Genomic DNA, 22,340 nt, shown 5'->3' on the forward strand with positions numbered 1-22,340 from the left:
AGTTTTATTGCCCAGCCCTAATATGCGATCCTCAAACAATGAAGTGAAATGAACAGAGTGAAAAGGTATTGTTTTTATTTCATTAGGCATAAAACACAACTCTATTATTGTCATTATCAAACATTTAACTTCATCTTCATGTGAAATGACCATTATTAATATAATTTACTGTCCATTCATACATCATGAATACAAAATACAAATGCATGTATTGAAAAGAATTAAAGCACAAAAATCAAACAAACAAAATTTACAATGAAGAACATAAAAACAACCAATTAGCTTATTTTGCATTGATGATATTTTGGACATGATTAATACTCAAAATTGGAACTTTAGAATTTAAAGCAATAAATTAGAAAAAGGCATTGATATGACTCCTGTACTGTTTTTCATTGAAAAATTTAATTTCACAGAATAAACAATGCAGAAAGGATGTGCATTCATGTGCGTATAAAAAAGTTAATTTTCTTAATTCAAGCTCTTAGGACATCTTAGGAATCATTTTCATGATTTTTTAATTATCAATTAATATATAATAGATCAATATATCGGCATCAAAAAGTTTTACTCCATAATAGCAGCGATGGCATCGGCCCTCAAAAATCTTCATCTGAGGCTTTAGTGGAATATATAATAAGACCTTCATTATCTCCAATGAGGTTTTTTGAAGAAGTTAAAGAGGCGACACAGAAAATAGTTATTCAGGTACCATCTCTGTGCGAATGGATAATTATATATATATTATATATAAAATGTGTCAGTATGACTAGTATGATGGAGCAGGTGCGGCTGTTTCTCCAACACATTAATAGCTTTTTCTTATGGTTGACCTCTGTTGTGGTGGATAGTTCAGAGTGGAGCTGAGTGAAACAGAGGCCCCGGCAGCAGGAGAGGCCACTGAACTCCTCTTCATCAGAGACGACTCCCATTTGAAGAACTCACATCCCTTCTGGATCCGGCCTCCGCTGCCCGAGCGGCGGACCGGACAGCAGTAAAACCCTCGGCCGTGGTTTGGACCCCCGTTGGACACAAGCTGCCGCTTGGCACGGCGGCCGCACGCACACAGTGGAGATGTGATCTGCTGTCCTTTTTTAAATGTCACGGACATTGAGGAGCGGTTGGTAGATGATGAGTTTGTGTTGGCTGATAAAGAGGAGAGGACGTTTTTGGGGGTGAACAGCGAGCTACATGAGGAAGGATGTGATGCTGCAGCCTGTTGTACTAGGTCATTGAAGATGGTGAAAGAGGACCTCTGCGTTTTGTGAGTTGTGTTTTGCATGATGACTGGTTTCGGTTTGACAAATGAGGTATGGGGTGTGGAGGTCTTTCCCGAGGAAGGATGTGATGCTGCAGCATGTTGTACTAGGTCATTGAAGATGGTGAAAGAGGTCCTCGGCGTTTTGTGAGTTGTGTTTTGCATGATGACTGGTTTCGGTTTGACAAATGAGGTATGGGGTGTGGAGGTCTTTCCTGGGATGAAAACTTTGTGCCTGAGTAAAGAGGGTGTGTTTGTTTTGTTTGGGGCTTTGTCCGAATTCTTTTGGAATAGTAGAGAGTTGAGTTGTGCCAATTTGTTTTTGGAAAACCAACTAACAGTCTCCGGCACAGCAAAACATGTATCTGGCCCTGAGATCACCGAGTGCTGCCTCATCATATTTAACTGATCCACTCTCGTGTTCTTTGCAGAAACAAACATTGTGGATGAGTGAGTTGTTTTAGAGGAGTTTTCAGCACTTGTATTGTCCCTTAATGTGACCTGACCCTCTGTTAAATCTGATGTATTGTCAGATTCTTCCCACACATAACATCCACTATCAAAATCTGAGATACGTTCTCCATCAGTTTCCTCATCACCCTCAAACACCACATCATCATATGAACCCCACCTCTCCTCGGTTTCCACTGAAAGTTCTCCACGTTCCTCGTCCTCCACATGGGCCACTGTTCCTCTGCTTTTTAAAGGCTGGTCTGTGTGAGGTAGATCAGACAGGCAGCCCAGAGTCGTGGAGCACAGGATAAGGGTTTTGTTGCTGTTACTGTGCGGTGAGGACATGTTTATCGTAACTGAAGAAGAAAGATCAGTGACAGCGCCTGAGGATACCGACCTCCTGCTGCACCCCCACAGTGGTGTATTTGTACCATTCAGAAGTGTCTTGGGTGACATCAGGCTTTGAACAGATTCCTGAACTGAACTTGCATTTTCCGTCGTGTCAGATTTCACCGCATTCTTCTCTGAACAGGTTTTTATTTGACATGATGTCAGAGGAATCTTAGACGAGGAGGATTTGTTTGTGGTAGGTGTATTTTCCTCGTTATCGGTGTTGGGTTTTTCTCTCTTCTTGTCTGTAGTTACGTTTCCAAACACAGGTTTGACCGTTGATGGCGTCTATAAGAAGAAGAAGACGAGAGATAATCAACAACTCTTAATATATCACCCATTTCTTTGCTGCATGCTAAATTATCTTGTTCCTCCTTATTTCCATTCTCCAGGAAGATGCATCTTCAAAAGCAAATTTGCACCATAAAAAAAGGCAGGGAGATCGTAGTATCTGATTTGCAGAAGTCCACGTTTATATTCATTTATTTATAAAATCTCTTAACAAATTTTTTTTTAAATCTCTGTATAATCTTCACCCATGAAGATCTCCATATGTTGTTGTCATCATCCTTAACAGGTTTTTGTTGCTTTTGGAGACAGAAGGGGGCCAGGTATTTAGGAGCTGGGATGCGTTGGACGAAAGCCACTCACCCTCTCAAGGCTTCTAGTGATCTTCATCACACACCCATCCCTCATCATCCTCGCTGCCAGCTGAGCTGTATTTCTGGAATCATCCAAACCTGAGGAAATAGAGAAAAACGAGACACACATGCTTAGATTGTGTCCGTTTTCTATGTAGAACAGAGATCTAAGAACCTGTGCTCTTTTTTGTACCTGAATGTTCTCTTCCTGCAAACTGTATTCCGAGATCTTGAAGTGCCCCATTCAGGCCTTTGGGTTTCCTGTCGTAAAAGAGCTGTAAAGTGTGGGACAAGGATTTATTAAGGCACAAGGGCCAAAATGATGAGGCATTGTCAGATAGCTGACTCAAATTTTGAAAATTGCTGCGTCCCCCTGCCTGAAATCAAAAAACAATAAAAAAAGAAACAATCTGACTGAAAATCTAACTGAATTTGTCATTACTATAAAAAAATAAAAACAACAACCAATAATCAAAACATGGTAGATAAATCAATTGCAAAATATTTTGTTCAGTCACAATCATAAGTGAGACAGCAGGAGAAAGAGCAGAAGAGAAAGTAAATGAGCTTCCACTTACTCTGTATGTGCTTCTCAGATCGATCCAGCTGTTGAGCGACTCAGGTTTATGCAGCTGCTTTCGTTTGCACTCGTACTGCAAACAAACTCCAAGATCCCAGTCTGATACGCAACGCAAATGGTGGCACAGCAAAAAGGGATAACGTTAAATTTTCTATATATATCAGTAAGGCAATAAGGCAAAAATAAAACCAATGCTGCTCTTTTAATGCAGTGTTTTGTTGCATGTAGTTGACATTTAGATTTTTTTTCCAAAGCAAGAAAATCTTTACCTGAGACGAGAGCGAGAGTGAGAAAGCTTACAGGGTTCATGACTAATGATTTATGATAAAAAACAATCAGAAAGACTTCTACCTGACCACGTGAGGAAAGTACACAGTTTTTGAGAAGGTGAAGTTGAAGAACACTTCTGTTGTTTGTTGGGAAACACCACACCCTTCTCGAGCTGCAGGTTTTGCAGCCAGCGGCAGAACCGAGAAAGACAGATCCGCAGTGGGATCCCTGCTTCAACTTGCATCTGCAAAAACGAGATGAAGCAGTCAGATGGAGACAATGAACAAATGAACTGAAGTAGACATTTGTAGTTGTGTATTTGAGCCTGTGCATAGACACCTGTGTGATCCCCGTCAGCTCAGTGCAGAACTCGGACAGGGTCGGGTGCTCCTGGGGTTGAACATACGTGTGAAACTCAGACTCGACTTCCCCCGAGGAAGTGTTCAGCAGGACAGCAGGAAACTCAACTGAAAGAAGAAGGAAAACGAGAAACGTGTGTGTGTGTGTTATTGGCAGTAAGAGTGAAAAAGATGAAATACTAACGAAAAATGAGTCAGTGCTACTCACTAACTTCCGGACTGTAGTTGCCTTTCTCTCTCCAGCAAGTGGACTCAAAGTCGATCACTATCAGGTATGAAAATGTCTGATCTGAAAGAGAGCAGAGAGTAAAGATGCAGCGGGAATCGAACCTAAACATTACACCTCTGTGGACACGGGATCGATTCAGACTCACTTGATACCAGAGGTTTCTTAGACCCAGAGGAAGACTGACTCCTCTGCCTCAACAACCCCAGCTGTCTGCGGGGGGGGGGGGGGTGTGGAGGAAAACACATGAAAAACTGAAACTTAGCCCAAGAAGAGATTTTTTTGTTCTGAAATAGTCAAACCTGCTGTTTTTTGAAGAACTACAATTACGTTTTACTGAATTAAATGTGTACAAGTACTGAAAAACCTTTAAATACTTCATAAATACATCTTAACACATGGAGATATTACACAGTTTCCTTGTTTCTCCAGGTATCAGGGTTAGCTGTTTAGCTAGTTAACGAGCTAATGGCTGTTTGGATTTATCTGTTACTCACTTCGCCAGTTTCTTTGTCGACATATCTGCAACTTCAACCTGGGAACCGGTTGTTTTTCTAATCATTGAAATCGGATTGTGTGTGAAACGATGAGAACATCTCGACAGGAACAACTTCAGAAAACACAACAACGATCGCGCTGCTTTTTTCAAAACTACTCATCCATCATTCTGAGCTCGACTAGCTGGGCCTGCACCGTAGACTGTTTATAAAAAAGCAGCCCAAAGCAATCCAACTACCGAGACAGTCGATCAGAGAAAAAACAGGAAGTTTGATGAAACCGGATGAACTACATTTCCGGTTTTACTAAGCCCTGTCAAAATAAGAGTATACACACGAATATAGACATATATAAACGACTGACTACTTTCTTATGGGAGTTTTGTTTGATGTTTAAAGATAAAATTATAAAATCTACTAAAATGTAGTCAGATTTTCCTCGTGAAAAGCACCACGACAGTCAACATTTAACTTTATGTTGAAAGTCATGAATCGGAAGTAGTCTTTTCCCCTCACATGCACGAGCCTGTGCAGCAGCCATGTGTTTCCAACCTTCTCCAACATGTCGCTCATGTGAAAAACTGTGAATTTGGAAACAATCGGACCAATAACATCTGGTATTTACACACTTTGACTCTCGTGTTCGTTCTCACACAGACACAGATCGTATAAACAAACAGCAGAGATCATGTTCCAGGATACAGATACATTCAGAAACTGTTCAGTGATCGAGAGGGAGCCGGTCATTTATAGTTTAAGGGGAAATGTTAATTTATAAAACTCATAGTAGTTTCTGCTTCTGCATCTGTGGAGTGAGGCTGTGGATCAGTTTGAGTGTGGATTTAAAACAGTGTCCAAATATAACCCAGTTTAAAATAAAGCACAAAGATATGTTGTTCACAAGATACAGGGATGAAGAGGGGGTTTGACGATCACTACTTATAACATGTTTACTACACGTCTCACCATATGAACCTTCTCTCATCTGGCCTGGATATAATTTACGATTTTTCCCATTCAATACTATTAGCAATGTGATACCGTTTCTAAAGTAGTATTTCTGTTTAGTGCCTCAATATAGAGGAATGTACTGTTAACACGTTTTACACTAAAACCCTTTTTCCTTTGCAAGATGAAGTAATATTATAATTTTAGTGATATAACAGTATGAATAAGTTGTGTCCAGAAATATGGAGGATGTATATTTGGTTATTAATAAAAGCATGAGATTGCCACTATTGAATTATTTCACAATAAAAGCAACCACAGTCTAAAATTATGATTTTTAAAATGTTACCTTAAAATGGATGGATACTAATCACTAGTTTCAAATTCAGTGCCGTATTTTCATATTTGACAGATCCTCATGCACAGCCCTCGCTGCCTGAACTCTAGGCCCCACTGGTCTGCCTCAATATGCACAAGAGGAGTGTTTGAAGAAGAGTGTGTGTAAAACACAAACCAGTGCATAATTGACTCCTAGAACACATTTCAAATTCAGTTTCTATTTTCCTACAGAAACCTCACCATGAAAATGGAGCCTTCATCAGCAGCTACGAGCTGCAGAGAGAAGAGAAGGAACGTCTCCTCCACAGCACACGACACGGCCAAGAGATTAAAAAGTGAGCAGGAAGGAGCGGTGGCACCTCCACTCTGTCCGCCGAGGATCTCTGTGCCGCTCGACCGCCTCCAACAACCAATTACCCTGACTGAGCTGACAGAGCTGCTGCACTACGCCGCTCTGGGGAAAACGGGTGGCATCCAACAACCCAGGTAATGACTTTTGCAGCAAGCCGTGATCTATTTCACCGCCTCACATATAACTTTTTGTAACTTACTTATAATGTGTCCTTGTACTTGAGCCATCATAAAGACATCTTTTATCCACACCCCCTATTATATCTTTAAACCTCATTATTCTGTCATCGTCCTACTCTCCGTCCTACTCTCCGTCCTACTCCCAGTTGGTGTCGTCTCCACCACCAGAGGAAGGTTAAAGGTGTGAATGTTGTAATCGTGGAGGGTCTGACCCAGAGTCACTTTTACAAACACTACCTCACGCTGCGACGCCTCAGAACCAACTATAGCTCTGTAAGTATCTGAAGGGGATGTCGATTATTTGATGAGAGACGTTGAATTCATAGTGTCGGTATTTTGGAATTTATATCTGCCTTTTTCGGACCAATGCAGAGGATCACCTTCACTCCACCATCTCAGAACGTGGCATCTGGAATCTTCAGCAGTGAGGTTCCTAAGTCAGACGCTCCATCACTTTCAAAAACACACATGGAAAACAGTCAAATACCCAAAGGTGAGAAACAAGTAAAACATTTGGAATGAAAGTCACAGTTGAACTCATTTAAAGTTAGTCAGGCCTGATTATTCATGATAAACTCTCTCTCTTTTCCCGATCTTCCCAATTTGTGACTGTCTGTGTCAATTTGTGTTCTCCTGCAGCCGTGAAGTTTCACCCAGTAATCAGCAAGTTTGGGACACGGACCAGAGGACTGACAGCGTATCTACTGAGCCAGGAGGAGATGATCCAGAAGAACTACCCGGTCAAAGGTGAGTCTCTATTAACCAGGTTATATATGACACATGAGCATTTTCACGATTTAACCTCACTCTGCTCCAGACATGCTCTCCCTCTCTGTCTCCATCTGTACCTCCTCACGTCTTGTTTTGTTTCTCTGCTACAGGAATGCCTGGGTTTGAGGAGTTTGTGTGCACAGACAGTGTTGAGTGTGTGACTGACAGCAGCCCTCTGTATGGACTCGACTGTGAAATGGTGAGTTTCTCTTAGTTCAGACCGGCTGTTAACATCCATCCTGAGAGATCCCATCCCAAGGGGACGGTTGGTCGGGTCACACTCGATATTGTTAATGCCTCCTGAATGTCCAGACCACTTGTGATTGGATCTCACCTCTAACGCTCTGTGTGCAGATAAATATGTACGTCCTGTCTTTGTGCACTTTATAGTCTTGTGAGGATATATAGATGTGTGTGTTGTCATTGTATATGTGTGTGTGCATCAGTTCATCATTGTTTCACTGTTGTGTTTCAGTGTCTGACTGAAAAGGGAAACGAGCTGACTCGTGTCTCTCTGGTGGACAGTGATGGAAACTGTGTTCTGGACGATCTGGTGAAACCTGAGACCCGCATCCTCAACTACCTGACAATGTACACACACACACACACACACACACACACACACACACACACACACACACACACACACACACACACACACACACACCAGCCAACATCATGTATTATATTAAAACATTAAAACATATGTCTATTCTATGTCTTCTGATAGGTTCTCTGGTGTCACTGCAGCAATGTTGCGACCAGTCACAACCACCCTCAGGGACGTTCAGGCGAAGCTCAGGGCGCTGTTGCCGCGGGACGCCGTTCTGGTGGGACATTCCATTAACTCCGACCTCGGGGCTCTGAAAGTGAGTGACTGCTGACATTTAGATTTCTGCTCGTGACGAATGTGAAAGTATCACGACACGCTTGAGTTTGGTCTCGAGAGGATGAAGATGAAGCCTTTGTGTTTGAAAGCAAACACAAATTTTCTTCTTATTTTCTAAATTTCTCTGTATATTCTACATTCTACCCTGGTTATTTAATTCTAGAGGAACACAACCATGTATCTTTTGTCAATATGAATAAGTCCTGACCTTTGTCCTCACTGCAGCTGATCCACCGGCATTTAATCGACACGGCCCTGCTGTACAGGAAAGAGTTTGGACAGAAGTTTAAGCTCAAGATCTTGGCCGAGAATATTCTGAAGTAAGTTTTCTCTTTTCTCTCTCTCTCTGCGCTTCTGTCTCTCCCTCCAACTGGGGCTTATAATTCAACATGTCACTTGTGTTCCAGGAGGCAAATACAAACCGAAGAGAAGAAGGGTCATCATCCCACTGAGGATGCTGTGGCAGCCCTGGAGCTGGCCCAATACTTTATTAAAACAGGACCTCGTCAGGTAACCCATCGTTCTCTAACACACACACACACACACACACACACACACACACACACACACACACACACACACACACACACAGACACACAAAGGTGACTCAATATTTTCCGTGCACCCTCATCATCAGGTTGTGGAGCATCACCTGGAGGAGCTATGGGGATACACAATAGAGGAGGAAATCATAGAGCTGCCTGCACCCACACCGAGTCACAGGTACAACACCCGCATCACAAAATGTTCCAGCAATGACAAAGCAAAAAAACACTCACGTTGTTTTTGTCATTAAGTGATTGTTTGAGTTAGAGCCTGAATGATTTATTGATATAAGATTCTAGTCTCCATTTCAAATGTGAAATCCATCTCATCACACATCCCGGTGCACTTGACCAATTCTCTGTCCTGTTCTCTCTTGTGCAGGTTTGCAGACATATTACAGACCCTCGGCCGGTCAGTTGCCTTCATAGGGAAGCGTTCTGACGTCGCTCTGGATTTGTCCCATCAGCAGTGGCACAACTCGGACAAAGAGGTTAGAAGTTATTTGGTTTTGACTCCGTCCCTGGAACCTGAAATTAACCAGGTTTTCTACCCAAAATAAAAACTGGTGCACATGTCGCAAATCCCGTAAGGTTTGCTATAGTTTACCTATTTATTAGATATCAGGATTCCTCTATCTAAATATATCAGATCAGCAGTGATGTCTTCTTGTGACGCCTTTCTGCGTATTTGCATCCTTTTTCTCATCATTCTCTCACTTTTTGTCTTGTCCCTTTCTTGCTCTTCCTCTTCCCATTCCCCCCCCCCTACACTCCTCCTCCCTCTGCACCTCTGTCACCTCTCTCCCTCAGGTGTTGGCCTCTTTCAGGAGACGGGCCGAGTGTCCGTTCCTCTCAGTGCTCCGGTTGTCTTCCCTCTCAGACCACCTGAAGCGCTGTGTTCCTCACCGGGAGCAGCAGTACCAGAGGGTGAGTCACTCTAATTGTAAAACTAAACTAAAGTGGCAGAATACTTTTATACTTTGGTTGGACTAGGCAGCACTGGGAGAAATCCTGCCACGCCGGTGAACCTATAAAACAAACCTTGCCATTTACCATCCTCAGCAGTGTGATCATAGGGAAATGTCAATAATCAAACCCCCCCCCCCCCCCCCCCCCCGGCAGCCACCACCATAGATTGAACCGAATCCTGTAAGAAACACTGTGTAAGTAACTCAACTTAAATCTGTGTGTATTCCTCCTGCAGGTGTGTGCAAACCTTCGTGACATGTGCGTAGTCTTCGCTGGGCCGTTTCCGGAAGGTTTCTCCGAGAAGGAGGCGAAGCGGCTTTTTCGTCGCTGCGGACCAGTTCGGAAAATCAAACTGCTGAACACAAGCGTAAGAGTAAGTCTCACCTGCATCGCGACCCTTCAGTTATTACAGGTTTCTTTTCTGATGGACTGTTTATTTCCGTCAGAGTTCAACCAGTGAACTGATCGACGTAACGGTCGCTGTTCATTTGTATAAGAAGAAAAGATTTATCCACAGAGAGACCCTTGGATCTTTTTGTTTTCATACCCCACTGCTTTCGGTTCCACTGTTTTCCTCTCTCTGGATTTGCTGTATTAAATGTCCTCTTGGACGATGTTTGGTCTCCAGGTCCATGCAGAGGTAGAGTTCGAGCTGCTGGAGGGAGCGACGCTCGCTTTAAAAACTTTAAATGGACTCAGTTTGCAGGGACAGTCCATCAAGGTAGTTCTCCTTTTTCTTTTTGTTTCTTATTCCTTTTACACCTTTGTGCTGTATCTTCAACATGTTTGGTCCTTTGTGCCTTTTCTAGGTGCAGAGGCCTGTTTACGAGTCGATGCTGGACGTGGATCTGACTCTTGACGCTTTGGCGCATGATGCCCTCGACACCAGTCACCTCTACGCTGTTAAATCAAAGCCCAGTGTGACTGAGCGCATAAACAATTCTGCAATGATCAACGGAAACACATTAGATGCAAAATGTCCAGGTGCAGCTTGTGTTAAAACTGCAAATGGGTTACACTCTGCTAAAGGGAACGATAAACGGCTGCAGCTGGAGACCGAACTGTCTGAGGAAACACTCACAGAGACGTTCGGACACTTTGGAGCCGTGGAGAGAATCCTCCTTCCTGCCAAAGCCGGAAAACATACAAGACACGCGTACATAAGTGAGCAAAACACGCTACAGGATTCATGTTCATTATCTCAGGTTCTATTTGTAGCGGTTTTCCCCAAGATTGTAAAACTCTCCACCCTGGTGTGTGTTTTACAGAGTTTGAGAGTCCAGAGGTCAAACACGCAGCCCTCAGCTCCTCTGATGATCCCCGCACGGAGGACTACGTCATCTGTCCGTCCCTGACTCCGCCCCACTTGTGCTCATGGGCCGCCCTGACAACAAGTACAGTGGATACTGAGGGGGAAGACGAGGGGAGTGGCCATATGCACATCAGCTCTCAGGTAAGAAAAGGGGTTGTAATCACTCCAGTCAGTTGGTGTAATGACCTTCTGGTTAGTGGACGACCCACTTTGACCCCCTGAGCCTCAAATAGCTAAACACAAGATAGAGTTCCCAGCATCACTCTACCACACGGTTCAAGGTGAATCACAGCACTTCATGCAATCCAGGGAAATCTCGTACGCACAATTTGTTCTGTCGTCAACTGTGAACTCGTATTTTAGATCCATCACTTCTTTCCGTTGCTTCATCTTTATTTTCTCATCTTAAAACAACTCGTCTGTGGTTTTCATTTACTTTTTTTCCTTAACTTGTCTGGGTCTAGGGTGTGGGGGGGAGATGCCACATCTCAAGGGGCCTTAGAATAAATTCTGTTCCAATACATTAAATTACCCAGTGATATCCACTCTGTCTGCCGGCGTAGTAAACGTCACATCTTAGCAGAAACACTTGGATGTGTGTCGTCTGCAGGACCAGGAGATTGAGCTCGTGGTGGGGAAGCTGGACCGATGCCTGGGGAAGCTCTTTAGAAGTCTCCCAGAATGCACCTTGTCTGTGGTCGTGCTGCTTGGACACGACAGGTGAGGAATCCGAGTGTCTCAGGATAAAAAAAACTGATACCAAGTGAAGTATTTCTCATCCATCTCTTCTCCTCTCTAGTGCTGATGACCCGCATCTTGGTTTGTGCTTCATGGAGATTAAATCTGGGTCCAGGTGATGAACAAGGAACAAAATATCTTCCACTGCTACGATTCTTCCTCCTGTGAATCAAACCAATGAGGATTTAAAAAAAACAATTATTTAATAAATCATGGACTTTGTTTTTGTAAAACCTCCTTTACAGCAGAGTTGTAATTTTTAACAGAATAATACACTTCCATTGGGAACCTGTATATTAAAGACAAGTTGAAGTCAAATGTAGTACCCAAATATTTTTGTTGCGAGGAAACAGAAACTACAAAGTTAAAGTGCATTTTCCCTAAAGGACAATAAACCCTTCAGATGTTTTTAATTATTGGAAGCTCAGGAAGTTCAGAATATTTATGGAACAAGGAAAACTTTGTAATGTTACGTTTCCTCTTTCATTTCCACTCCTCACCCTGAACGTCTGTTCTATGCAACTTTGGTGAGTGGGTACGATCTCCTGTGAGAAGTGTGGAACAGAGCAGGAGCAGCTTCAATTGTCAGATTCGGGTCCAGCGAGTTAAAAAGACTTAATCATTAAAAACCAGGGTTTATCTCCAATATTCAGGAGGAAACTTTTTAAACAAAGAATTCTAAAACAGAGTTCAGTGGATTTGTTGGTGGCAGCTCTTCTGGCTCAGGAAGCCGGGGATCATGGGTAATATCCAGCGTTCAGTCGTGTTTCTCTCCAGTGAGTGGGACGACGCAGTCACAGCTCCACTCGACACATTAACAGGCTTTTTACTCTACATGAAACCACTTCATTGCTCGGACAGGGAGCCCAACAGAATTAGTCACCTCATGTGGCTGCAGAGGGCGCTGTTGCTCAGTTAAAGTTACAGTGTTGCTTTCAATTTAAAAGGAAATTCCCTCGAGATAAAAAAAAGCTGAACACTGATATGATCAACCAACATCACTTTAGTTTTTTTTCTTCAAAATCCATCTAAAATTTCCAGTACGTCTATTTAACTGTAAATCAGTCACTAACGGAGAAAACAGACGATACGGAGACAGAAATACTAAGAAACATTCTTTAATTTTTTCCCCTTTTCCAAGGAAATATTTAAGGATTTTTTAAACTATCTTATACAAAAATGCATACGTCTCTTTAACGTTTACACCTTTTGCATTAGAACATACTTACAGACATTGTTGCAAATTGACACGATTACAAAACATTCAACACAAAAAAAAGGTAAAGAAAAACAAATCTGTACAAAACAACAAGCACCTCATGAGGGGGGTCAAACTGCCACCAATAATAAATATCACATTATCATTGAGAAGCTTAAACATGTCTGATAAAACTGGGGAGTTGACAAGTTACAATTTTCTTTTTAAAAAGGGGAAAAAGAATATTTTACTGCATTAAAACACTAGATAAACCCGACATTGTAAACTACAGGACATGTCAAGTGGTATTTTATCTTTAAATTTATGAAATGTATTCACAGGGACACAGACTAGAGACAATTACATCTCCCTCACGTGCACGAACTCACGCGCACACACAACTCGCGCTCACAAAATATAAGACTGAATAGAGGTGATTCGTCGTTAAAACTGATGAATGAATCCGAAGTGAACGCTCGGCTGTGGCTGCTCTCTGGACTGAGCGGAGGAGAAAGGAGCATTTCTGTATTTAAGCTTTTCTAAAGATGTTGTGGTTTATTTGTGTGTTTATCCAGAAGAGTTGCCTGCTCCTCTGGTGCAAGATCAAAATATGGCAGCTGTCGTTATGGCTTGTGTTTTCTCTTTTAAATAGTCCAGTCAAAGCAAGATTGGCTGGTGGCTTTGGAACCGGTATCCGCAGCTTCTGAGTGAACGAATGAATTCAGGGTCACTCCCAGGAGGGTGACTCAAGTGCTTAGGAGAAGACTGAGGAGGAGCCGCTCAGTGCTGGAACGTGGCCGCTCCGCTCGCTACCAGACATCTGGGACGTCAAACAGCGAAGTGGAAGACTCAGCCGCTGTAAAGGAGGGAGAGGTTTTCAGATAAGAACAAGAAGAAACATCTCAGATACATTGATTAACAAGTGACGTGCGATCTGTCATTTATCAATCCATCACTTTGATTCAGATTAAATATCTCAACAATTGCCCCGTCCCCTGACCTCTCCTGTTACACCATCACACTCTAACCATTAAATTTGGTTCAGACATTCAGGATTATTTGTAATCATGCTGGTGATCAATTAAGTTTTATGCTTTTATGGGGACTAATCTGATGTTATTAAGGATTATAATTCATCTAGTTTCTTAGTGGGTTAAAGACCCTCAGGTGGAGAAAGCAGGTCCCCTACAAACTCACCTTCAGCCTTCTTTTTCTTTTGACCTTTCCTCGCATTAGCCGCCGGGGCTTGTTGCCAGGTGACCGTCCCCTCAGCATCACTGACTGGATCTGTGCCCTCAGGACTTCCCTCCTCGTCCTGCTGCTCGTCCTCGTCAGGGAGGAGACTCAACCCTGCTAGATCTGATGCATCTCTGCAGGGCACAGCAACCATGAAGAGGCTTAAAATCCCAGCAAAGAGGATAACAGCATAATCGATCTCCTCTGTGTTCACTTACGTCGTCTTCAGCCAGCCCTCTGATGTCTTGCTCTCAACAGCGTCAGTATTTGCATCTAGGGAACACAACAGTGGGAGCATGAGAGCTGAGATTAGACCTCCTTATGTTTGCAGAATTCTTAAATTAAGATTAGATTGAAAACAAAACTGTAGATGCATTACTGAAATCCAAAACTGTGTGGGTGGAAACAATGTTGTCAATCCAGAACACATCTGCCCCATCTGTTCTGGAGCAGGTGGTCATAAATAAAACATTAAATTCTGATTATTCAAAATGCCACGCGCCCTCGTCCTCGGGGCACGCTGAATCCCCACTAAGTCCTTTCCTGGGGGTGACCTGCGTGTCTGCAGCAGGGAAGTACATATGCATGCATGTGTTCACACACCATCAGTTTTCATCTTCTTGCTGCCCATGCTATCCGGGTATGAGTAGTGACTCCAGCCGTCTGTAATAACAAGTTCTCCGATCCCCTGCTCTCCTTGAACTGGACTGATGCTGCGTTTCCTCAAACCCCTGCAAGAAAATAACAACCGTACATAGAGCAGAGTATAAATTACCTGTGGGTAATCCAAGGCAACAGGTAAACACACTGAAAGAAATGTAGTGGACAGTTGTGAGGACATACCTGGAATATCCAAAACCACTGGTAGCGGATGAGGTATAGTGATGTTTGACCCAGCCGTCCTCGCCCCAGGATTTGGTGCTGTGCCTGACCTTGTCCTTCTCCTTTAACTGGATGTACTCGGCGTACGTCTGGATCCTGTAGCTCTCTGCATAGCGACTGGTGTTCATAGCTGCGGGACGAGAGGAAGTCGATCAGGTTGCTTCAATGTGTTTTTGTGAAGATGGAGCGAGTCAAGTCCTGGTGCAGAGGAAGGCCGTCAAAACTCACCTATCTGTACCTGGTCCGTTTGACTCAGGGACACAAACGCTGATGTGTCATCAATCCATGAAACCTGGATATTCCCTGAGCAGATTGAAGGAGGAGAAAGTGAGTGATAAATTATGGCTCGTACCTGTTAACAAGCAGAATTAAAACAAAAAAAAAACATTTACCAAAGGCACTAAAGAGCTGGTAGAGGTCACTGGTCTTCCATTCTTTTGGGAATGAGACATGGAGGACATGGTCTCTTTTGGGCTGCACTGTAAGAGCAGAAAATACAGTGACGGGTGAGATGGAGAAGTGGTGACAATGGCTTCAAATGAAAGCTTCGTTAAGTGAATCAAAAGAAATGTTGCCATTCAACGCCTCAATATTTTACTCACAATCTGGTCCTGTGATGTTGAGGTAGGGAATATCTATTATCCTCATCAGGAAAAGCCTAAAGGACAGAAAGTAGAAATATTAGAAACCTCCCCTTTTACATTTTTAACAGTTAATAAAACACATTTTAGTGCATCTCTTACTTGTTGTGGAATGGCTCAATGAGTTTGGATCGAGGTGAGATGAAAGGTTTGGGTGGAGTCAAGAAAGAGCCTGAAAAGAAAGAGTGTAGAGCAGATCAGCTTAGCCATATGCATTTAGATGTGTTCATGTTGTCGAGCAGGACCAGTGAGACTGTGCGTGTTACCCAGGTAGTTGGCCATGGAGATGAAACAGAGCCCAGTGATGTAGGCGTCGTACCCCGCCTCGTGGAGCTGCTCCTGGGCTGTGTCGTAACTGGGGTACCCCTCTGCGGTTTCTGGAACAGGTACGGAGGAGAAAAGGTGTCAGCAGTATTTTGTACAGGGAAGAATATTACAGTTGAAAGTGTTATTTTCTCACCAACTTGCGGTGACTTGAAGGGGGTCATCTTCAGCTGCTTCTCCAGCTCTGCCAGAGAGGTGTTAGTGATCAGGTCCTACAACAACACAAGTAAAAAACAACAACCTGTTAGTTTCAGAACTTAAAAGACACAAAATCATGACAGAAATCTGGATGGATTCCAGCCTCTTGTATACAAACATTGCAACATCAGGCCAGGATCAAACCAGTTTAGTCAAAAGGATTTTAATAAGTTACTTAAATCATGAACAGTTAAATATAAGCTTGAACAATGGGAGTTAAAATGTCTACCTTAAAAGGCTGAGTAGAAGCCATCAGCTTTGTGTCCATTAGTCTGCAATCGAACAGGCAAGATAGAAGAACACATTAAACACCAATAAAGCAAAGAGCAGTTTCTGTTGAGGACACAAACTAATTTGGCAGGAGAGCGATGCGTTACCTTGGGAAGACACACATTGTGACCTCTTTAAAGTCTTGAAGATCCTGCAGAAAAGAGTAGTGGCATAAATTATGCATAGATGACATTACTTAACTTCAAACTGCTATTTTTGTGAAGCAAAAAAAAGAGGCTGAAGATTAAGCAGCTGAAAAAAGCTGGACGTTTAAAATATCCATCTCGAGTGTGTACCTCCGGAAGAGGGCAGTAGAACTGGTGGATGGTGTGCATCACATCCAAGAGCATGTTGTGGCCGACCACGAGTTTACCCTGTGAATCAGAGGAGAAGGGTTCACAGGGACACGTCACACCAAAGCCAAAGATATTTAAAACCACTGTGATTCAAAAGCTGCAACTGAAGGAGGTGACTCACAGATTTAGAGATGGCGTGGATGACCCTGGAGAATCCAACAGCATCATTTAGCTCCTCCTGATGGGGGGGGGGGGGAGAGAGAGATGCAGAGGAAAATATTAGACTCAGACAGAATGTTGCACCGTCACACAGAAATTGTTTGCATTTCTATGACAAGATTGTTGTTGATGTTCATCTCACCTGCTCCCTCTCCAGTTTCTGCTGCTCCCTCCTCTTCCTCTCCTCGTCATCTACTCTGCAGATCTGGATGAATCGCTCCTTCTGCAAACCAACAAAATACATCCACCATTCAAAACAGCACAAATCAAAACAAAACAGAACTCAAGACCATTTTAATTAAGAAATGTTTTAACCTTTTCCGTTTCCACGGTTTCCACATGAAGCCCCTTGGGAAACCTGTGAGAGCGAGAACAACGTTAATCTACAACAAACAAACACATCAACAATAACGGTGAATAGGTTTGTGACACTCACTTCCAGTTCAGGGTCTGGTAGATCAGCTTTCTCTGAAACCTGGCAAGGAAACATAAGTATAGTGAGCAGGGATTAAGATACAAACTCAACATGGTAAATACAAACAGCGTAGATGGGGCCTTTAGAGAGAAGGTGTCATTTACCCGGTGCATGGCTGCAAGTTAACAGTCTTCTCCGAGTTAGTGAAGAGGGCCTCAACTTTCTCTCTGGAAAAATAAAGCAGAAACAATCAAAACATAAACACCAACATAATTATGATGCATTTGTTTTGAAATGAGTAAATCTAATATACTCTTTCATTTGTAATCACATTTTGAGTCAGTGTCAGAGTAGTGGCTTTGTACAAAGAGGATCTTTAATGCTCTTTAATTTCAGAGAGTTTCCTCACGTCCTTCTGTTTAGAGATGTAGTATAACTCGAGTTATATTGGTTTTATACTTAGGAATTCTGGGGCATTGTTTCTGGGTCGTGCTCAGTTTAGCCCCAAGGAAAGAAAAACAGGACACTAATCTAGGTCCTCTCAGTGGGAGAGTGGAGCCACCACATGGCCTGAAGTGACGACGTTTCACTCACACCTGAAATCTGGGACGCAGCACATGTACTGTAACACTTACATCACCCTGTTGATAAAGTCTTTATGTTCATCGGGTACGTGTGCGGGGCCTTTGGACGATGGGGAGATGAAGGACGGGGTCCCGAGGCCGTTAGCTTGCTGGTTCCTCCTCTCCTCTGTCTGCTCCCTCAGCTGGGCCTCCTCCTCTTGGTTCAGGTATGGGATTCCTTTGAAAATCAGAAAGATCCGAGTTTTACTTCTGTGTACATGGCGTTCTCTTGTGCACGCGCACGCACACACACACACACGATTATTTGGGCAGATAAGGTTTGAAAGAGGTCTAATAATCAGTTATTTGCCTGAATGAACTACAAATGAACAAGATTATAATTTCAAATGGTTTGATATCTAAACCATGAAGAAACAGACCAAACATTCACTAGTAGTTTATGTTCGTGGTCAGATACTGAGAATAGATGCCCAGCACCAAGCATCATGAAACAACAAGCGCATTTCAGTGTCAGTCTGAGCTGCACTCACCATCACAGAACACCTTGTTGAAGTCAAATCCCTGACTGGCCAGGAAGTCGATGCTGGAACTCTGAAAAGACAAAAGATGTGAAGAAATATTTTCACAGCCCGACCGAGCAGGAGCGATTATAAACCATCTTGCTGTTTCTCAAAGTCAATAATCTCAGCTGTTTGTGAATCAGTAAGACAAGGACCCCCGAGGAATAACACTGACTTACTTGACAGATGAACTTTATGTCAGGGGACGTCCTGTTGAATGGTTTCGGGAATACATAGAAATTAAAAGGCTTTATGATATACCTAGAGAGACGAGATGTGGGGAAACAGAGGTTAAAAGCTGGGATCACTTCCATTATTAGAACTTAGTAGACAAACATCTGTGCATAAAACTTTACAATGGAACTTGGGCTAAGTCAGAGTAAAAATGCTAAAGATGGTACAAGGAGTAATTTGGGCTCTTTCTTAGTACTTATAAAAGAAAAAAGTTGGACTTAAATACATTTTTCTGATGTCACAAACAATGACATTGTAAAATCATAAAATCCTGCATTTGTTTGGCAGACTTCACTCACTTTGACTTTGCCTGGTCGTACTTGAATGCGCATAATCCAAACTGGAACAGCAGAAAGTCCATGGAGTGCTGGTGGAAACAAAAGAAAAGAAAGAGGTTTAATTAGATAAACAAACAGACTGATGCAAAACCGTGGAGGGAAATTGGGATGCACTGGATCTTTGTAATGGAGCCTCCTCCTCCTCATATGCACGTTTGTCCCTGTCTCCCTCTGAGTGTTAGATAATTTTTGTGTGAATATTGTGTCTTTGTGGTGTGATCTGTTCTTTCCAGGTCTTCATGGCAGAGTGTACGTCCCGTCTGGCAGCACCTGGAAGTTTTTTGATCATAGGCCAAGTTCAGACCTGATGAGATCCGATCAGAAGTGGACATCGCTCAGTATGCGTGTTCACACCTGAAAGTAATATGTCCTGAATGTGTGACCCTGTGTGATCGACTCTCACTTCCCTGCTCTATATGCAAATAATCCTGCACGTTGTTTTTGTGTTGCCGAACAGGAAACGCTGCGAGTGAGAGAGTCAGGAACTATTTTACCAATTTATGAAACGTATCAATCACGTGGGGATAAGTGTTGACGTTGTGATGGTGGCGGCTGCGAACAAATCAACGTATGAACTCTGAGAACCGTTAAATTGTGTTTGTATTCATTGTGAAACTGTGGGTCAGAGGACGTCGGCGGAGCAGGCGCTCCTTCACCTGTGGCCCGGGATTCATTTGCATTAACACAGCAAGAAGAATGTGGCTACGTGCGCCATGAATCCAACTTCGAATCTGGTTTCGTGATCCATCTCTCAGGACACATCTGGGTGCGATTCTGCACACATGACATCCTTCCCTCCTCTGGTGGCTCCTCCTGGGGTTAATCTACCTTTCCTCCAGTACAAAAAGTGTTCCTGGAGGTACTGTCCCTTTGAGGGATTGAGATTAGAGGCTCCCAGTGGACAGGGTGATGATGCACGCTGCACACACTGCAAACCCACCTGAATTGAATTTGACCTATTGGGACCAATAAATGAACTTGACCGTGTTTAATGACCCGTGCTGACCTTTTTGAGCTTGGCGTACCGGCCCTCCGGGGTGTCCAGTCCGTTGGTCAGCGCACTGACATTGGGACCGTCGCTTATCCCTGGAAACACAAACCACACACACACGTCACACTAACGCACAAACCGCGGTGTCTCCCGCACCGTCACGCATTTCTGCTCCGGCTCCTCCACGCTCACCTGAAAACTCCCCATCGATGGCCAGAAAGTCCGCCTCCTCTATGGCGCTGTACACCGTCTTCAGGCAGCCCTTGTAATCTGCGGGGAGAAGTGAAAACACACCGGGGGGTTTGGAAGAGTTGTCGCGGTGCGGACATCGTGCTAAACCCCGCAGAGAGAAGCAGCACAAGCACCCCCGCAGCTAGCTGGTCCGTTAGCTAGCTGGCTAACACACAAGACTCACACAGCCGCTAATTCTGCGGGAACACAACATGTCCACTGCCCCGCTGCTCGTTTCCACTGTGTCCGAGACAACGTGCATTAATCCCGAGGGTGAAACGTGTGCGTGTACTTACTTCTGCGTGTCAGCTCCATCCTGCACAATGACTGAACCCCGGCTGACAGCTAACGCTAGTTAGCCTCCGTCCACTGGCTTTTAACGGACTCACAAGCACTTCCGGGCCGCAGCCGCCGCTCGGAGGCGCCGTGTATTTATACACAGCGCACGAGGGGTATATTTAATATTAGTATTTTAAAAGATATACTTATTTAGAATGTTGTTTTAAGTAGTTATCCTCCATTTAAAATATTATATAAAAATATATGTTTATTTCGAATGTTATTTAATATTATTTTAAGAAGTTATCCTGGATTTAAAATTAGTTATTTAAAAAAGCATTTATTCTAAGAAAAATATATTTAAATTGTTATTCAATGTTATTAAAATTGATAGATGATAGATTTTATAATATAAAATATAAAATATATCAAACAGATAGTACATTTGCTCAAGTACAAATGTACTTTTATCTCATTTGACTATTATTTTTATAAGTTATTTTTAACATACCAACTAAAATATTTAGTCTATTTTTTTTCATTAAATATTATTATTAAGATCCACTAGAAACCAGATAGGTTCGTATGGGATCTATATGTTTTACTGTCTCTTCTCTCATATTTTATCACCTGCTCAATTTTGACAATGCTGAACCTCTAATAAAAATCTAATTATCTAAACTTCCTTTTTCTACTTCATTGTAGAATTCTTCTTGTATTATGTTCCTTCTGCAAAATCTCAGGACCGGATTCATCCAATTTCAGAGGGAAGACGTTCCTCAAAATGCAGATTTGCTGTCAAATCGTGAAGAGAAACTAAAGAATGTTGGTCACAAAGAGAAATCCAGGAAAATGGTTTGACTGAAGAGACTAAAATAGAAATACTTACACTGTTCATGTGCCCAAAATAACACAGTTATTTGTTCATTGCCTTTGCTTTTCTTCAGAAGGACAGGAACATATTTGTTTAACATATTGCGACCACGATCCACGCTGTCTCGCACAAGAGCTGGATCGTGTTTATTTCAGGTACATTTAAGAGTTTGAATTCCCGATGCAGTGTAAAATGTCTGTGAAGTCAGTCTGGCAGTGCAACTGAGTTTTAACAAGACGGAGCAGTTCATGCAATTATTATCTACACTTTGCATTGAATGATGAATATTAAACAATAAGTCTCTTTCAGGAGAAAATGTCTTCACAGGGAAAAAGGGGATGAGGTGTTCTCTCCATTGAAATGCAAAGATGACATTTCCAAAAACGTATCTACGAGACAGGTTTTTTCTTTAATGAAGAAGAAAAGCAGACTTCATCTTTGAATGTTTTCTCCGGGGATGTGTAACTGTAGAATTCTATATTTTTTGACACAACCTTACAAATATGGAAATCAGGCGTCTTTGTTTTTCAAGCTTTAAGGTTTTTCAAACGCACAACAGAAATCTTTATTATCTGAATGTCAAATATAGATCTTTATGCAATTCAAAGAGCTGCGCCATTCCCTAAAAATTAAATAAAAATTGCATCTGAGATCAAAGCCACCATATTAAGTAAAGAAAGAGAGAAAGAGGAACCAAACGTTAGGATGACAAGCAATTGATGTACAGGTTGATGTTGAATCTCCAAGAAACAAAGAATCGGGTTAACTGTGGTGCATCACACAGGTCATCAGCTGGTCACCTCCAGTCTCAGGGATGTTTTGTTCCTCTAACCCCAGTCGATCTCCTGGTGGCT

The 22,340-nt window shown here is 42.7% G+C and overlaps 3 protein-coding genes across 5 annotated transcripts; 1 reads left to right on the plus strand and 2 right to left on the minus strand.

Moving 5' to 3' along the window:
• Window positions 1–64: 64 nt before the first annotated feature.
• eri2 (ERI1 exoribonuclease family member 2) lies at window positions 65–4,850 on the minus strand. The gene is made up of 10 exons (XM_034600073.1): window positions 4,675–4,850; window positions 4,326–4,390; window positions 4,160–4,240; window positions 3,932–4,059; window positions 3,674–3,836; window positions 3,321–3,421; window positions 2,936–3,017; window positions 2,753–2,841; window positions 1,345–2,389; window positions 65–1,191 (listed from the first exon to the last, which is right to left on the minus strand). Exons 1-10 carry the CDS (start codon window positions 4,737–4,739, stop codon window positions 809–811), a joined length of 2,202 nt encoding a protein of 733 aa, XP_034455964.1. The 5' UTR covers window positions 4,740–4,850; the 3' UTR covers window positions 65–808.
• parn (poly(A)-specific ribonuclease (deadenylation nuclease)) lies at window positions 3,826–20,772 on the minus strand. 3 transcript variants are annotated; one of them, XM_034599715.1, is made up of 26 exons: window positions 20,630–20,771; window positions 20,295–20,372; window positions 20,118–20,197; window positions 19,073–19,140; window positions 18,719–18,800; window positions 18,510–18,570; window positions 18,031–18,196; window positions 17,560–17,622; window positions 17,417–17,455; window positions 17,296–17,338; window positions 17,123–17,203; window positions 16,943–16,999; window positions 16,762–16,839; window positions 16,573–16,616; window positions 16,425–16,467; window positions 16,134–16,209; window positions 15,940–16,050; window positions 15,776–15,845; window positions 15,635–15,690; window positions 15,425–15,511; window positions 15,261–15,335; window positions 14,994–15,162; window positions 14,754–14,881; window positions 14,369–14,423; window positions 14,112–14,284; window positions 12,819–13,770 (listed from the first exon to the last, which is right to left on the minus strand). In XM_034599715.1, the coding sequence occupies exons 1-26, from the start codon at window positions 20,646–20,648 to the stop codon at window positions 13,724–13,726; spliced, it is 2,049 nt and encodes a 682-aa protein (XP_034455606.1). In that variant the 5' UTR covers window positions 20,649–20,771; the 3' UTR covers window positions 12,819–13,723. The 3 variants fall into 3 exon arrangements, 2 of the variants coding, with proteins under 2 accessions (XP_034455614.1, XP_034455606.1); XR_004615381.1 differs by lacking the exon at window positions 12,819–13,770 and having other exon boundaries at window positions 14,218–14,284; window positions 14,744–14,881; window positions 20,630–20,772; XM_034599723.1 differs by lacking the exons at window positions 12,819–13,770; window positions 14,112–14,284; window positions 14,369–14,423 and adding an exon at window positions 3,826–3,836 and having other exon boundaries at window positions 20,630–20,772.
• LOC117770309 (RNA exonuclease 5-like) lies at window positions 5,189–12,031 on the plus strand. The gene is made up of 19 exons (XM_034599620.1): window positions 5,189–5,291; window positions 6,193–6,447; window positions 6,639–6,765; window positions 6,865–6,985; window positions 7,132–7,239; window positions 7,374–7,462; window positions 7,739–7,854; window positions 7,994–8,132; window positions 8,378–8,472; window positions 8,560–8,662; window positions 8,790–8,875; window positions 9,080–9,188; window positions 9,508–9,624; window positions 9,902–10,039; window positions 10,295–10,387; window positions 10,476–10,830; window positions 10,935–11,119; window positions 11,589–11,698; window positions 11,778–12,031. Exons 2-19 carry the CDS (start codon window positions 6,203–6,205, stop codon window positions 11,833–11,835), a joined length of 2,394 nt encoding a protein of 797 aa, XP_034455511.1. The 5' UTR covers window positions 5,189–5,291; window positions 6,193–6,202; the 3' UTR covers window positions 11,836–12,031.
• Window positions 20,773–22,340: the final 1,568 nt, after the last annotated feature.

Source organism: Hippoglossus hippoglossus, chromosome 1 (assembly GCF_009819705.1).
Source record: "Hippoglossus hippoglossus isolate fHipHip1 chromosome 1, fHipHip1.pri, whole genome shotgun sequence".
Lineage (NCBI taxonomy): Eukaryota > Metazoa > Chordata > Actinopteri > Pleuronectiformes > Pleuronectidae > Hippoglossus > Hippoglossus hippoglossus.

What these genes read in the sequence shown, in the direction of transcription:
- LOC117770309 (XM_034599620.1), top strand. Translation starts at nt 6,203, where the DNA reads ATGAAAATGGAGCCTTCATCAGCAGCTACGAGCTGCAGAGAGAAGAGA. An exon ending in GGGAGCAGCAGTACCAGAGG is followed by an intron (nt 9,625 to 9,901) that starts GTGAGTCACTCT and finishes TTCCTCCTGCAG; the next exon opens with GTGTGTGCAAACCTTCGTGA. An exon ending in GTGCTGCTTGGACACGACAG is followed by an intron (nt 11,699 to 11,777) that starts GTGAGGAATCCG and finishes TCTCCTCTCTAG; the next exon opens with TGCTGATGACCCGCATCTTG.
- parn (XM_034599715.1), bottom strand. An exon ending in TCCACGCCATCTCTAAATCT is followed by an intron (nt 16,840 to 16,942) that starts GTGAGTCACCTC and finishes TCTGATTCACAG; the next exon opens with GGTAAACTCGTGGTCGGCCA. An exon ending in GAGGGCTGGCTGAAGACGAC is followed by an intron (nt 14,285 to 14,368) that starts GTAAGTGAACAC and finishes TGTGCCCTGCAG; the next exon opens with AGATGCATCAGATCTAGCAG.
- eri2 (XM_034600073.1), bottom strand. Translation starts at nt 4,739, where the DNA reads ATGATTAGAAAAACAACCGGTTCCCAGGTTGAAGTTGCAGATATGTCG. An exon ending in TAAGAAACCTCTGGTATCAA is followed by an intron (nt 4,241 to 4,325) that starts GTGAGTCTGAAT and finishes GCTCTCTTTCAG; the next exon opens with ATCAGACATTTTCATACCTG. An exon ending in CAACTACAGTCCGGAAGTTA is followed by an intron (nt 4,060 to 4,159) that starts GTGAGTAGCACT and finishes TTCTTCTTTCAG; the next exon opens with TTGAGTTTCCTGCTGTCCTG.